The following is a 17492-nucleotide window of genomic DNA, read 5'->3' on the forward strand; positions in this document are numbered from 1 at the left end:
GAAGGACTTAACTTATTTAGTTTGGACAGATCATATCTCACAACCATTCAAATCAGATTGATAGGTGTTTCATATGTGTTCTGAAACATGTAACTAATATAAATCTCTACAATATATTAGAACAAACTTTTTGGACAGACAGGTTCTAAATCCTAGCTCTACAACTGTATGGGCTTAGGTGTCCTTGCTGAGTATATGGAAATATTAAGTATCTAGTAGATGGGCTGATAGGCATGGAGGATTTTATTTTTTGGTAAAAGAGGAGAGAAGTTGGTGCATGGGGAGAGAGAGAGAGAGAAGATAGATAGATAGAGGGCAGACTAGTATGTGTTTCCAGACAGCCAGGAGACCATTTGTTCTGTTTCTGAATTAAGAGCCAGGACAGAGGCAGAATGCTGTTAGGGAACCCACATTCCCAGGGAGGGTACTATGTGACAGCAGGCTCTGATGAAGCATCCCCCTCAATGGCTTATAGACAGTAGATATTAAAAAGGAAACTTTAGTCCAAGAACATGAGCAAATTGGTTCTTAAGCTCAGACTACACCCTCCTAGAGACCCCCAGAAACAACTGAAGAGGCCTCAAGAGAGTGGCCAAAGTGCCACAGTTGCACAAATCAGGACTAACAACCAGTGTTAGTATCACTTTTGTGGTCCCACAGGCTGGTGCAAGGCCTGGGAACATTCAGGTTCATATTTTACATCATTTTAAGTTTAGGAATTCAAACTAGCTGCTTTCTTGCAGTCTGCAAAGACTTCACTTTCTGACTAAATGAGGGAAAAATTAAGTGTGGCTTATGGCATTCAATGTTGAATTCTGCAATCTAGGTGGATGGAGGGAGATAACTAACAGCTTTATGCCGTTTGATTGCACCTTTCAAAAAAAAAAGAAAGCAAGCTGCACTGCAGGAGCTCACATATGCCTGACTTCTGAAGAGTTTGGTCAATTCAAGTTCTCACATATAATTGACAAAGATGAATCAACCCTAGGCCAGATTTCTGCTTTCAGGAAAAGGATCTATGTGAGTTGTGTTTCTGATTTCACATTTTGCAGCTTCCCGGAGAGGAATACTCCTCCTTTATTGATAACTCAGGACAACATTAATACTCTGCTTAATAAAAATAAAACAACAACAACAACAGGTTTGCTGTCTCTTGCCAATGTTGTCAAAAGCATTTGCTGTGACCAATTACAAGATCCGTGAGATAGCAGGCAGAACAGTATAAAAGTATAGTGAACCTTGTTCTATGTGGGCATTCACGTTCCAAAAATCTTATCTCATCATATTGGTAAAGCAAGGACTTATCAAGGAAACCACCAGGGAATACATCTGAACTTGAGTAACAATTCCCTTTTCACTTTAAAATATAATTTTTATAAAATTAACTGGTTTCAGATTATAGAGTCTTTTACAGATGTACAATGCAGAGACAGAATAAAAATACGTTTAAATGCATAATGTGATTAGATTATTTTCAATAAAAGAATTAGAAAACTTCCAACTTCCTACTTACATTAACGTTTTATGATTTTATGTGACAAAAATTTCTGATGAATTGTTCTTTAGTGAGAAGTGTATAAACCGTCAAGTGTAAGATGTGACAGATTGCTCCTCTTTACAAATGTCTGCCCTTCTTCCTTGGAACAAGTGATTTTTATAACATTGTAAAAACATTGTAAAAATTCATATGCATTCCAGTAAATCTGGAAGAAAGAGATTTCTCCAAATAGCTTACCGAAACGACTAACACTCTCAACTCCATCAATAATTGCTTTGTAATCCAAATTTTCTTCTATTCCAACCTGTGAAAGAAGAATGATGTTCTAAAAGTTGCATAAAATATTTGACTAATTATTCAATAAAATGTAAAGATTAGTAAATTCTATTTTAAGTATTCAAAAGTAATGTCCTAAATGCACACTTTTTTTTCACAGCAAGTTAAGAATAAACCAAACAAAAACCAGATAATTTTCAAATTTTCCATGAAGAAAAGGACATTTTAAAATGTTACGATTCACAGTTACTGCTGTATCATGCTGATGCTTTGCGAATAAGCAAATCTTGTAGTGTACGAGTGCACAGATTTGCTCCAGCTGGAAGTGACATATCCAATTGACAAATACAAGAGTCCCCTTTTAAACATACCAGCCAAGAGGTTGTTCTCTTTGAACATAATCACCAGTTATCATTCCACTTATAAGCCCTTCTATTTGTAAAAAAGTGTGTTTTGAAATTCCCCATGATTGAAAAGTTAGTGCTAAATCTCTGTATAATGATTACCTCAAATAAAATGGATAAAGCTCTTAACTTCCCTTTTCCTTTAATGGCTTCCTCAAAACTTGAAAATCGGTCCGCATCAAAGCAGTAGATTTGCATCTATAAATGTAACAAAGATGGCTTTATTACATACAAAGACTTCACAAAAAAGTCAGCAAAAAGACAATAAAATAATTTATCAGTTCATTAAATTCTATTTGAAAAATTCTATAAACTATATAATTCTATATTTTGTGAATTTTCAAAATACTTTATCAATTACATGTATACACAACTATCACTTATCCTTCAATGAAGAAAGAAATACGAAGTTGGACGGATCTAGAACTGAAATGACCACTTTGTGATTACCAGGGGACACTGAATAATTTACTAGAGCAATTATCAAATGTAATAAATTATCAAATGTTATTTTCACTATTTTGATGGAATTCTTTCAAATATGGTTTCATTCTTTCCTGAATGGACATGCCTTTCTTGATGGTCTGAGCTACCAGTTTTGGACATTATTGTATTGTGCTCTACTAACAGTGAAACTCTCAAGAACTCTCTGCTTCTACCTAAAAAATACCAAAGGAGTCATAAATTCCTTATTTTAAGTCTCTCCCCCCTGGTGCGAGGCTATCCCTTGTTCATTTCTACTTCAGTCCACACATCTATCTATAACAGCCTCCACTCTCACTTACAAGCTGGTGCTCCTAGGGTCGTGGGCTTGGAAATTTGATAACTCAGGTAGTTTAGACATATAATTAAGGGAAGAGCAGAAAGCCTCTGAAAAGATTAATGTGCAGTTAGGGCTATGGATCAGAGAAATAGCAGGTGTGAAGCAGAGGAAGGCAGTGGCTCCCGCCTTGGGTGGTCACCAAAACCTTTTCAGAGAGAGGATTTCCAAGTTGACCCCTGAAGCATGAGTGGCTTTCAAGTTGACAGAGGAAAAAGCAGAAGAGATGAATGTGTGTTCAGGTCAGAGGGACCGGCTAGGAAAAGGCCTACAGGCGAGAAAGTATGAGAAGTGTGGGAAATGGAAAGTAGTTTGTTAGAAGTTCAGTTGAGCACACGTGAGAGGAGAAGAGAGATATGAGGCTGGAGAAGTAGGCAAGGGGCCACACAGGCAGTCCCAGCAGTTTGGGCTGGAGGGCAATAGAAGTCCCTGATGGGAAGGGGGCAGGGCTGGGGAGAAGCGGGGAGAGCAGAAGGGATTAAGACTGGAGAGAAACTAGCTGCAGGGACTTAGATACTCAAGTAAGAGACAAAGGTGGTTTGAACCTTTTTCTGACCTCCCACATCATTTAGGGGCAGAACTGAGGCGCTGATTATAGGATGTGAGAGGCCGGAAAGAAAGAGCAGGTCACGCATACCCCCCAGTTTCCCTGCTTGCACAATTACGTGGAGAGTGTTTTGAAAAACAAACAAGATGGAATTCCCTGGCGGTCCAGTGGTTAGGATTCTGGGCTTTCACTGCTGTGGGCCCAGGTTCAATCCCTGGTCAGGGAACCAAGATCCCGCTAAGCCACGTGGCGAGGCCAAAAAAATAAAATAAATAAATAAAATTAAAACCATGAATGTTTTTAAAAATAAAATAAAAAGCAAACAACAAACAAATGACATCTCTGAGAGACAACTTGAGGGGCTTTTAAATAAGAAAAGTACGTGAGGTTTAGTACACAGATTCTGTATAATTTATTTTGCTGAATCACAGCTTTTGTTATTGTTAGAGTTTTTCTTGATTTTCACCATTGTTCTAAGTAGTATTGTGAGAGAGCTAAACTCTCGGAAGTGAGAATGTTATGTGTTTAATGGGTTGACTTTCGTATTTTTAACAAACCAAATTTGATAAATATGCTTTTCTTTAAGGATATTTAAAAAGTTATAAGTCATAAACTTGAATGTGCTTCTCCACATTAAAATATTTTAATCCTTTATGAAATAACTAATTTATCTTATTTTTATTATCAATAACTATTTTGGATTATAAAAGTAATACAGATTTATTACAGGTAATATTGAAAATATGGCAACTTTAAAGGAGAAAAGAAAAGGCACCTATAATGCCATCACCCAGAGAAAATCACTATTAATGTTTTCTTGGTTTCCTTCAATTATTTTTACAATAGCAATAATTCAATCTTTCATTTAATCCTCATAATAACTTTACAGAGATGTGCTACTACTATTATGTCAGTTTCACGGAACAGAAACAGAAGCTTAGGGAAATTAAATAATTTTTACAATGTCATGTCATATAGCTACTAACTAGACGGTGAAGCCAGTATTCAAGCCTCGTCCATTTGACTCAGACTGTACTCTCAGCCACTAATTAGTTTCATGTTTTACAAAATTTGGAATAATAATACTGTGTATATGGGTTCAAGCCCTGGTCGGGGAAGATCCCACATGCCGCGGAGCTACTAAGCCCGTGCGCCACAATTACTGAGCCTGCGCTCTAGAGCCCACAAGCCACAACTACTGAAGCCCTTGCGCCTGGAGCCCGTGCTCCACAATAAGAGAAGCCACCACAATGAGAAGCCCGCACACCGAAATGAAGAGTAGCCCCCGCTCACCGCAACTAGAGAAGGCCCGCGCGCAGCAAGGAAGACCCAACGCAGCCAAACTTAAATACTTAATTAATTAATTAAAAAAAAGACTGTGTATACTATTTTACATTCCACTTTTTAAAAGCACTTATGATGAACTTTTTCTGTGTAAATAGTTGAAAAACATGATTTTTAAAAGATCTATAATAATCTATCATAATGTATTTAATCATTTCCTTTTGTTTCAATTTTTATTATTGTAAATAAGTCTTTGCACATAAATTTTTATGTCCTTAATTATTCTTCAGACTAAATTGCTACAAATTGAAATGTGAATATTGAGAATAAAACATTTAAAGTTCTTGATAAAAACAAGTGAACTGCTTCCCAGAAAGTCTACCAATTTATACTTTCTCCAGACATGTATGAAAGTGTTTACATATTTCACTGCACACACACTATTTATTATAATTATATTTATTTTGCCAATTTTAAATCTGAAAATTTTCTCATTTTAATTTGAAGCTTTTTGATTCTCCAGTATGTTGATAAAATTTTCCCCTTCTGTTTCTACTGGGCTATGGAAAGAATTTCATTCATTCACTCATCAGTATTTATTGATCATCTATAATGTGACACTCTGCATTACCAGGACGTGGAAAATCACATATGGATCTTATTGAGCTTAGGCTAGTGAAGAAGGCAGATATTAACCAAGGAAACAAAATATAGCTGTATAAATTATAAAGTTGATTACAAATGAATTAAATTATATGGTAAATAAAATCCCAATGATTTAGAAAATGAAATAGTAACTAGTGGAACTATTGACTTACCTCCAGTGGAAATTTTTGTCCTTCTAAACTATGTTCTGATCCATCAGATGACATATTGCATTTTCCCCAGTGAAAAGTTATCTTGCTTGCTCTGAACACCGTTTCTGAAACTCCTCCACTGAGACGGTAGTCATTTGTGAGATTAATTTCCACTTAAAAAAACAATAAAATTGCATCTAAGTTTCTGAGAATCAAAATTGCAAATTTAACTAAATTTTCATCTATTAAAGTACATTAATAAAATCATTTATTTGATAAATTTAGAAAAAGTTATCATTTTGGAAGCTGAACTTTGTAACTCTGCATAGTATACTTAATGTATCCTATTGCCACAAATGTAAAATAAACCTAAGACCTTAACTGCTATACAGCACTAAAAGCAGGAGACAGGCAGTCCACCTGCCCTGTCTGTTTGGTGTTCCAAGATTTGTTTATTTGGTGTCCAAAGCCCTGCTCCCCTAACGCATCAGAGGGTAGTGAGGGGATAGTTAAAGGGAGAAGGAACAGAGGAGTGGAAAGAGGAAGTCTTTTCCTGGGGGTAGCCCCAACCTTCTCAAGGTCAGCCTGTTGCTACTCTTTAACAGGCTGCTGCTTTTGTCCCATCTCCTTATGCCTCCAAGCATCACTCCAGGCTTCAACAAGCTTCAGAACTTCTGTCCTAGACTGTGGCAAGGAAGGCGGGAGACCCATTCCTATTGAAGGGGTTTAAGCCATCTCATGTTTGAAGCCTCGGTTGCAACTCTCAGAATCTTAAACTCTCCTATTTCAGTTCCGTAGCAGATACTATCTGACTGCATTTTAGGAGTCATCTGGAGATTAATGATTCTCTGGAGACCCTAATGCAAGATTTCAATGTCTCTCAATCAGATTTAAATAGTCTTTGTTCTATCAAGCAGAAACCACTGTTGGCATTAGGAACAGAATCCAACACATTGGCCAGTATAAAGTCTGCCAAATAAAACATAATTCTTAACTTTTAGGCTGTGCTTTTTTTTCCAGTGGACACCAGCCAGCTAGAGATATAAACTTTCATGAATAATAACAATAGCAACAAACACAATAACAATAATGGTCAACATTTATCACTTACGACATGCCATGCATTACACTACTTTACGTGTATTAAATATTTGATCCTCACACAACCCTAGGAAGAAGATACCATTACAATCCCTATTTAACAGATAAGGAAATTGAGTCACAGAGAGGTTAAGTAACTTGCTCAAGGTTCCACACTGTGCTTTAAATGGCCAGTAGTGAACCTAAAAAGTGTGGCTCTAAAGATCAAGTGCTTTACCACATTCCACTAAGAAAAATAAAGCAGAGATTACATGCTTTACTGCTTTGTAACATCCTTTAAAGCTGGTAATTAAAATGTCAAGATTTGGGACAATATACTTTTATGTATTAAATTAATAATATCTTATAACATGTAATAATTTTTCAAATTATTCATTCAGAAAAATACTTACTGAATGCTTATTATTTATCAGGCACTGATGTTGAAAATTCCTACCCTCACGGGACTTTTAAATTACCACATTAAAATAATTATATTAGCAAAATATGGAAAACAGAGAAAAATACCACTAATGATAAAACCACACCAATATAGCTACTATTATAGTGAATATTTTTTCTAATCTTTTTCCTGTATTTGTTTTTACATAACTTCCTGATATACATACGATTTCATTTAACCTATAAGATCAGAAAAACAATACTGTTCACTTTTATAAACTATTTTGTCTATCTGTTGTTTACTGGAATTTTTTATGGTATTATATTTTGCATACTAAGAGAAAAAACTTAGAGAGTGCTTCCTAAGGATGGTATATAATTTTAAACTTTCTAATAGAAGGGCTAGTAATTTCTTAAAATTCAATTATAGTAGATTGCTTTTTTCACATCCAAATATTGAACACAGCACAAGGCTGAGCAGACAAGATCAAATAAAATGCCCAAGAAAAAGAAATCCTGATTGACTAAGTGATTAACCAGTGATGGGGTTATTAAATTACAATAGCTATATATTATATTATCTTTAACAGCTCTTCCAGTGGAGGCATCTTTATTGTTATATTACTGGAGAACATGGTATTATGACTTTGGTCATTTAATTTTTTGTACACATTTTCAGAAGGTCTAAACTTCCAATTTCCTATTTGACTTCTTCTACCTATAGTTTCTATCTGGTTCAGAATACATCATTCAAAGGAAAATAAAAGGAAAATAACCTAAACATACTCTAGGTCTGATAAACATATTAACGTCAGAAACAAAATGCAAATATTTTACCTGTTTTCCCAGTGTTATGAATGAATGTGTTTTCCAAAGATGTTTTATCCCAACCCTGAAATTTAAGTTTCTTAAGATTCACATTTACTTGTGTAAGATCTTCATCAATATTGATAGGAGATTGTTTGGGGCTATTACATGTTGGATATTTCTTTCCCCAATTTTTTTGATTCAATGCTCCTGGGGGAAAAAAAAGTAAGAAGTTAGTTTTTTAAATTACCATTGTAAAAGCTAAATTTTATATTTATAAAGTAGTTAATATGTTACATAAAAGTAGACACAATAGTAGGGAAAATTGGGACATCTTTAAACCAATTCTTAAAATAATTACAGTTGGACCTCTGTATTCACAGGTTTCACTTCTGCAGATTCAACTAATCTCAGAGCAAACACACTTGGTAAAAATAATTCCAGAATGCTCCATAGCACTGGCAACTATTTACATAGCATTTACATTGTATATACAACTATTTACATAGCATTTACATTGTATATACAACTATTTACATAGCATTTACATTGTATATACAACTATTTACATAGCATTTACATTGTATATACAACTATTTACATAGCATTTACATTGTATTAGGTATTATAAATAATCTAGAGATAATCTGAAGAATACGGGAGGATGTATGCAGGTTATATGCAAATACTACACCATTTTATATAAAGGACTTGAGCATCACAGATTTTGGTATCTGAGGGAATCCTGGAATCAATTCTTCTCCAATACTGAGAAACAACTGTATGCCTAGATTTAGATTCTGGGTTTTAATATGATACACTATGAGAAGATGCTTATAGAACAAGTGCAGGGTTCAACAATGGCCTTGTTTAGCCATCACGCTCTTCCAAATCAACAGAAAACCTACTTGTCCTATCAGATAGTCAGTACTAGCTCAGGGTTCCAGATTGAAGCATGTCCAGATGAGAGGAGTTAAGCTCTGACTTCCTTAGTACTCTCCACGGGGATGGGGTGGGGGGAGGCCCCTTTAGACTTTCTCTTATCCCTGCGTTGAACGATTTGGTTTAATTTCCATCTGCTCAGGGCTTATTTATAAAAATGTAATCACAGGCTCTCCTTGAAATATCTCCTTCCTTCCCCTCCTCCCCCTTTTTTTTCCTGGTTATAAAGCCTAACAGATTTTATGGTTTAACAATAGAAAAAATAAAACAGGGCTTTCTCTAAAGATTTTTGCTTACAGTGAAGTGAATTTTCATCTGTCCCACAGAATGAATAGTCCTCTAAACCCAAATTGCCCTATGTTGCCTTTATTTCACCACTACCTGAAACCACAAACCATCTCTCATAACCTATTTCACTGGACATTAACTTAGCTAAGCACCCAAGCAGTGCTAACAATGGGTATGTTTTATTTAATGTTCATCTATTAAAATATATGCAATGTTGTGAGTCCAAGTCTCAACCTCTTCTCTGGCTAAACTCTAGCATTTCTGCCACCATTCCAAGAAAGAGCAGGTAGCCGCACCGTTTTCAGCTTCTATCCTTTCAAATGCTTTTCTTTCAGAACATGAGTATGGGTAAGGCCAAGATTTCACATGGTTGATGTTCAGAGAAATTATAAGAAAACATACACTCCGTACAACTCTAGTCTATGCCATCTTCTTTTTGTGATAAGGGAATCAGTGAGGATCGACTTACATGCAAGCTCTCATAATGTGATAAAGCTAATTTTGCATAATTTAACCCAGGAAAGAAATAATAGTCACGCTGTGAAACTGCCTATATAGCCAGGGAAATTTTGGTAATTCATCTCCTAGTGAGGCATACACCAGAATCAAGAATAGGTGCTGAAAATTTATTTTATTTTAAAATCTATCTCGCTGTTTAGAGAGCACTTGAATACAATATGCTTTAAATATGCAGAATGATGCACATTTTGGCTTCTGGGAACAGCTCTAACAATTTGAGTAATAATATGTTAATTTCACTGTAAAGAACACTGGCATGGGGACAAGAAAACACTGCTTGTTTTACTAGTGTCAATGCAAGAGAAGCAGAGAAAGAAATTGCAGTACGAATCAATAAACCACTTTTTATTGCTTACATTTTTTCAAACAGTACAATAAATTCTGAGCACACTTAGGAAGTCTCATAGTTGTGGTGCATAGAAACACAAAGTTTTAAGTCTCTAGAGCACTGAATATGAGTTATAACCTGTTTTGTCCACAGCATTTAGTGCTCATCTCTACTTGGATTCTAACTGAGCATATCCACAACTGAACACTGGATTTCTGCCCTACAAGTGCCTCCTATAATCACTGCCATCCCCTAAACACAGAAGTCATCCTGGTGCCTCTGTTTCCTCCTCAGCAAGCCCTTTTGTGTCTACCTTCAAAATATGTCTTTAATCAGATCATTTCTCATCTCAACTGTTAGCACCCTTAGCCCAAGCCACCGTCATCGCTGGCCTGTTAGTGTTGCTGTTTCACATGCAGCAACACCATCACCTAGGAGATTGTCAGGAGTGTCAGACCTCCACTGTAGCCTTACCAAATTGGAATCTACAATTTAACCCAATCCCCAGGAGATTCACACACAGGTTAAATTTTGAGAAGCAACGGCTTAGACATCTCCAGCGCCTTCTAATTAGTCTCCAGCTTCTTCTCTTGCCCCTTTCACAATTTTGGTCCCCACCTACCTGGTAGGCAGGATTCCGAGATGACCCCCCACACTCTAGTGTCTAGAAAAAAAGCCTGGCACATAGTAGGTATTCAATAAACATTTGTTGAATGACTGAAACGGACAAAAAAATGATGATGTCTTTCATTTTATGAGTCTGAGTTCACAGGGGTCTAACATAGGATGAAAACAAGAAAAAAGAAAGAATGAAAACTGACCGACTGAAGAAATATTTCTAAACTCAACTGCAGATCACATCTGACTGTTTGTTATATGACAATTTTGTTGAGTAGTCCCCACTAAACTTCTGCTGAAGGATATAAAGAAAGATCTCGTGCCCAAATTGTATGTTGTCTGACCTTGTACAGCACAATGATCCTGAGTCACTGGATCTCTAAAGTGTATGAGTGTAGACTCAGTTTAAAATACCTACTAGATCATGATGTCAAGTACGGTATAGGTTCAGGGAGCCTCCTTAATTTCTGTGATTAACAGACAAAATAGAAGAACCAGAACAGGCAAAAGGAAATTTTTTAGTGAAAGGCTGTACAACAGAAAAAGTCCAAAAAAATAAGACCTTGATGTTCTTTTTGCAGTGAACTCTGAAAAGAGGATGTCTCAAATCATCGTAAGTAGAGACCCAGGGAAAGTAAATTAATAAAGTGTTAAGATTGCACACAAGGATGAAACATAAATCAAAGAAGCATTAAATATACTTTAGCTGTTTTTAATAATGAACCATTAGGTTAACCTTATGCTTAAACATTACCTTTAAAATTCCCAAATTAATGTTTTTAATTTTGCAGTTGGAGACCTCAGTCCATGTCATAATAAAAACCAGGATGACATACCCAAGGAAGCAGGTGTACAGAATTCAGTAGAACTATATTGTATCACTTGAGTGTTATTAACAAATGTTGTGAAGGAAGAAATTAGGATATGCATTGTAGTTGCAGCAGAAGATTATCAGGGTGATTTACCCATCAGGAGGACTGCAGAGTACTAAATGTCAGCTCTAGAGAATTAAAATAAATTATTCATTCACGTATTCATCCATTCTTTCATCCGTTTATTGACTCACCTGAACTAGTACCACTCCAATAAATTTGCTGTGCTCACCTGTGTTGGAGCACTTCACAGACTGTATGCTGTTTGTCACCTTAGCTATCGCATCTGTGTCTCATTGCCAAGCTCTAAGTCTGGCACATAGTAGAAATAAATTAAATGCTTGGAAAATAGGCTTTGAACACCAAGTGAATGTATTCAGTATTTACATCCTGTGCACTCCTGATTCTAAGCAGAATGGAAAGTGATCGTAGGCTCTGTAGGAGATGAGCATGGGCTCAAGTTTCTTTGTTTGCTTGTTTATTCTTGCATCCCAGAAGGTTGGGGGCGTGTTCAAGAAAAAGTAGACAAATGCCTGAAGGAGTAGATGGGATGAAAGAAGGTAAACGTGGATATCAAAGCACACAATGCAGGCCTTGAGGGATGGGTAGAATCTTGACAGGCAGAGGGGAACTGAGAGCATGTCTGGTTGAGCGATGAGCCTGAGCAAACTCATGGGGGCAGAAAAATGCGGAGAGTGAATGCCGAGGACTTCTACAGAGGGAGATGGAAAGGCAGACTGTGATCAGACATACCTGGGGAGGCCAGTGGGAGGCACTGAGGCTTTGGAAGGCTGAGGAGCTTACTGCTGCCTTATGAGAGAGGTTGAGCTGGCAGGAATGCAGGATGAGCAGAGAGAGGGAGGCTGCATAATTAGCGGACATTTCCCTTGGCATCTTCTATTTGTCTTCATCTGATTTGTACATAATCCCTGTGCAATGGACTGAATGTTTATGTCCCTCCAAAATTCGTATGTTAGAATCCTAATCTCCAATGTGATGCCATTTGGTGGTGGGGCCTTTAGGAGGTGATTAGGTCATAAGGGCTCTGACTAACACAAAGGATTAACGCCTTTATGAAAGAGATGCCAGAGAGATCCCTCGCCCCTTCTGAAATGTGAGGTTACAGTGAAAAAATAATGGTCTAGGAAGCAGCCCTCACTAGATACAAAATCTGCTGGTGCCTTGATCTTGGACTTCCAGTCTTCAGAACTGTTACAAATAAACTCCCGTTGTTTATAAGCCACCAGTCTATGGTATTTTGTTATAGCAGCCTGAATGGCTAAGGTACCTTGTATTTATTTGAACTACAATATGTCTGTTTCTTATTTGTATCGTAATTCCAGAACCTTTGTTAGAACCTGGCACTTAAGGATTAAATAAACATTTCCTGAATGAATAAACACTTCAATAAAATATCTACAGTTACCTACACTTCAGTATCTTTGTACTACACACCTTCTAAATAGGAACACATTCTAAAAACCATTCTGTGTAGGGAAGTGTTTATTACTCCACCAGTCTCTAACATAAAGATATCAACTGAGGAAAACTAAAGTTTAAAATAAAGAAGGAATGAGTAAAAAAAAAATACCAATGAAGATTTTTAATATTTGAAGAAAAAAGTGAGAAAATGATGAAAATGAAAGTCAAGGAAAAAATCATCCTCTCTGTTTTTTGCATGATTCCTGTTGAGTCTTACCTTCTAATATCAGAAAAATGGATAAAATAATTATAATACAGTGTAAGGTATTCAGCAGACATCCACTGAAATTTCATTTAAATATGATTTTAAAATCCCAATATTTGTTTCTTTTCAAGGTTATCATAAGTTACTGATATTTAACAAACTTTGAATAACAGTAGACTTAGAACTGATTCTTTAAAGACCAAGATATCGTTAAGAAAAATACATACTGCTTTTAATCTTAATGAATTTCTTGTCCAGTCCAGGTTTTGACGTAAGAAAATGTTTGTGTCTCTACACATTTACATATAAAAATATTATTATTATTAAGAGGCAAAAATAAATGTCATATTGGAATGTAGACTGTAGTAATGATTGTGGCATTAACTGCAAGTAATTGCTTTGAATAAACTCCACTCAAGATTCCATATACCATATATCAAAGCTTTATAAGTGACTCTGGACTTGCTTTATGTGTGCTAACAAATATACCAAAAGCCAAAATTTATAAGTCACTGAAATAGCATAAAGCTATCAGCAGTGAAATGTCTTGGATTCAAATTTCAGTTTATTCAAATACAAAAATGAAACAAACCAGTGTTATTTTCAATAAAAGTATAGCACATACTTAGTACTCCAGCAAACTGTATATATATACTTAAGTATGCACTTTTCAGATAAGGCAATCAGCTGCTTGAGAAAGGGAGCTTCCTCAAAGATTAGAAAATAAACCCCTGAAGTACTGAGTAACAGTCATTGAGTGATTTTATGTCACACCAGTAAGTGTCACCATTTGAAAGCAAAGGAAGAAAGATGTCTGAGGTAACTTTCTATGTTGAGAACAAGAATGACGATGTATTTTTACACACACAAATCAGTGTGTCTGCTTATGGTTTTGGTTTAACAGAGGTTTTAGGAGCTAGAGAGAGCAAAGCAGTTGGTGAATATAGATAATGGTTGCTATTAAAACTGTGCTGAAAGTAGATCAAATGCAAACAATTTCAGCACGAGAAGCTGTTTAGTCAAGACTGCATTTTCCCTTATTATCTGCCCTAATGGGACACTCACTTCAGGGCAGCAGAAAATCTTTGCGAGCCTGGCAGATATATCCAATTGACAGAGGGTTACAAATGTCAGGGAAGGTAATTATCAACTGATTCAGGAAAATGCTAGCACAAAACTTCCTTAAGCACTATGATATTGAAGAACATTATTAATTGAAGTTCAGTATAAATAGAGAGAGCGATCAGAAACTTACTTCAAAGTTCTTGTTTAAAATTTTATGACTTGGGCTTCCCTGGAGGAGCACTAGTTGGGAGTCTGCCTGCCAGTGCAGGGGACGTGGTTCGAGCCCTGGTCCAGGAAGATCCCACATGCCGCAGAGCAACTAAGCCCGTACGCCACAACTACTGAGCCTGAGCTCTAGAGCCCGTGAGCCACAACTGCTGAAGCCGGCTCGCCTGGAGCCTGTGCTCCACAGCCAGGGGGGCCGCCGTGGTGAGAGGCCCACGCACTGCAGCAGGGAGTAGCCCCCAACTCGCTGCAGCTGGAGAGGGCCTGCGTGCAGCGGAGAAGACCCAATGCAGCCCAAAATAAATAAATTAAATAAATTAAAAAAAAACTTGTTTAAAAAAAAAGTTTATGACTTTTTCAAGTTGGAAAAATCCGAGGTAAACAAATAAAAACCTTAAGAAAACAATAGCAATAAAAATTACTGCTCTATAATGCAATAAACAACTTAAGTTTTTACAGACCACAGGGAAAACAAAAATAAAAACACAAGGTGAAGATCTAAGGACACCGACATAGTAAAAAACTATTACTCTGAAGATAAGTAATTCCAACCTGATAATAGGCGGTGGGTACAAATGAAATCAATGAGCAGAACAAGTAGACTGGTACTTCTAATGGGTCACAATTAACCAGTGCTTTAATCAGAAAATGAAATGAATCCTATAGAGAAGTAAAGAAGAATTGAATCAAGGCAGGGAATTTGGGGGGTACAAACTAACACAATAGAATTCAAGACTAAAAGTAGGATGTCATTTCAAAGGATTTAGGAATGTTCAAATGATTTTTATTTGAAAGTGAGAAAGGGATATAGGCAAAGGATGACTCCCAAGATCCTGACTGGAGTATACCTGGGTGTATCATGGTACCCGTTATGTTGATGGAGAGAATGGATAGAAAGAAAGACTTTGCCTCTGGCTTTGAACCTACAGACTGAGATTTCCATGGAGGCTCATTAGGCAAATCAAAAATATGGGTCCAAGAGCCATTAAGAAGTCCAGACTACAGATAGAGACTGGGGAACATTAATGAGGGGGTAATTTAAAACCATGAACGTTGATGAAATATTTCAATTAAGGTCAATAAGGAAGAAGAAGGTCAATGAGGAGACACTGAAGGGTATTAACATTTAGGGAGCCTAAGGGGAGGAGGGAGCACCCAAAGAAATTAAGAATAAGTGGCCTGAAAAAGAATTGCAAATTTAGAAGAAAATGGTATCCTGAAAGTCATAGAAGGATGGTTCCAGCAATGAGAGATAATCCCAAAGTAAATACCATACATGTCAGAAAGCTTACAGTGTCATGACTGAAGACTAACTATTGGATTTTGTTATTTCTTAACTCCAAATCTTGTATTTCTAGAATAAAACTATCTCAGTGAATGGTGGACCTGGAATTCAGACTACAGTAGGCAGAAGACTACATTAGTGGTGACAGAGTAGCATTAAAAAAGAGCTTTTTTAAAGCTTGTTATGAAGGAAAGAAGATTGATAGGGTAGCATACACAGACTGATGCAAGCATGAGGAATGCTTTTTTTAAGACAGAAATTTAAGCATGTATATATATATTGAGGGGAAAAGTTATTATAAGAAGGAGTTTGAATAATGAGAGGTCCATGATCAAGGTTCCCCCAAGGGGAGAAGATAGATCATGGATGGAGGATTATTAGCCTATGAGAGGAAAAGAAACGTAACAAAAAAATCAAGGAAATATGGATTTGTAAACATTCAGAGATGGGGGAGTAGGAAATCTGATGGTTCATACCACAGAGCTTCAGGTGTAGAGCACGATCACATCCCATGGAAGGAAAAGAGGTTGGGAGTTGAGTTGACTTTGGTTCAATCCCAGCACCACCATTTACAGGCACCACTCACCTGTGCCTCAGTTACCTTCTCTGTCAGAAAAGCAATAATCTCTCTCTCTTAGACTGTGCAAATTAAATGAGATAATACATGTAAATGGGCTGGCAGATAGTATGAATTTTCTTAACCCTTTTGCCTATTTTCTCAGGAAAACTGGAAGCAAGATGCATTAGCTGTGGGAGAGATTCAAGTAAGAGAAGGAGCTTGAGGAAACCAGTAAAGAATGAAACTGTGGACATTCAAGACTGACGGAAAGCACTGAGGACTCCACTGGTGTGGGCGACCATGAACTTGCAGAGGCACCACTCAAAAGTGTGTCTGTGTGTGCTTCTGTTTTTGTTTTTTGTTTTTGTAAGTTCAGTAGTGCTGATGGACAAGCAGAGAGGGTAAGGAGTTGCAGTCCTACAGTGGAGATCAGTAGGGTGAGTGTGATAGTATTAGAAAAGGTCAGGGAACTGGAGATCTGGCTAAAGAGTATTGAAGATCTCCCCAGTCCCCAGTCTCAGATCTGGTAGGGGGAGACAAAGGTAATTTTTTTTTAAAAGCTATTAAACAGTTATGACCACAGAGTCCTCTGTCATCCTTCATTTTGTTATAAAATGAGAAGAGTGATAGTGGTGAGGCCCAATGCTACAGTGTTTCTACTGCTGTAGCTTGGTATCAAATATTTAATCAAAATCAGAAAAATCACTGCTGAAATTTAACAATTCCCAGAAACCATGAAGGGGTCTTGCTGCTCTCTCATCACCCTCTGACAAGCCATCACTTCTAAAAGAAAGAAAAGGTTCAGGCTTTAGGTAACTCTGTGATTAATGTTATGTCCTTTATATTTGCCTGTTTCTCTCCAAATGAGTCCACTGTGTTTAATATTCAGGATTGAGATTGAAGGCCATGCCAACTGATTAATCGCAGAACTTCAGTGTAGCATTTGCTGTTAACTAACTGACCTCAACAAAAGGCAGGCAAACTATCAGTGGGAAGATGAGAGAAATACAGAGCAAGATTTCATTGTTGCTGCAATCTGTCTATTACCAATGAGATAGCAAACACAGAACCAAAAATACCCCCTGGAAATTACTCCTTTGTTTAAGGAATAAAATACTCTTCTTGTAGAATAGCTCTGAAAGTTGCCTAGGAGTCACTGTAAACTCCCCTGTGGTCATCAACTTTTCCT

General features: G+C 36.8%; 1 protein-coding gene across 4 annotated transcripts in view; it reads right to left on the reverse strand.

Moving 5' to 3' along the window:
* PTPRZ1 (protein tyrosine phosphatase receptor type Z1) overlaps window positions 1–17492 on the reverse strand; it is a 164331-nt gene that overhangs the window by 68649 nt on the left and 78190 nt on the right. For all 4 annotated transcript variants that reach the window (XM_030857657.2, XM_030857656.2, XM_030857659.2 and 1 more), the window contains exons 3-6: window positions 7946–8125; window positions 5648–5799; window positions 2281–2376; window positions 1736–1802 (exon numbers count right to left, since the gene is read on the reverse strand). In XM_030857657.2, coding sequence (XP_030713517.2) covers window positions 1736–1802; window positions 2281–2376; window positions 5648–5799; window positions 7946–8125 — 495 coding nt within the window. The remainder of the gene's footprint in view (window positions 1–1735; window positions 1803–2280; window positions 2377–5647; window positions 5800–7945; window positions 8126–17492) is intronic.

This window comes from Globicephala melas, chromosome 9, assembly GCF_963455315.2.
Source record: "Globicephala melas chromosome 9, mGloMel1.2, whole genome shotgun sequence".
Lineage (NCBI taxonomy): Eukaryota > Metazoa > Chordata > Mammalia > Artiodactyla > Delphinidae > Globicephala > Globicephala melas.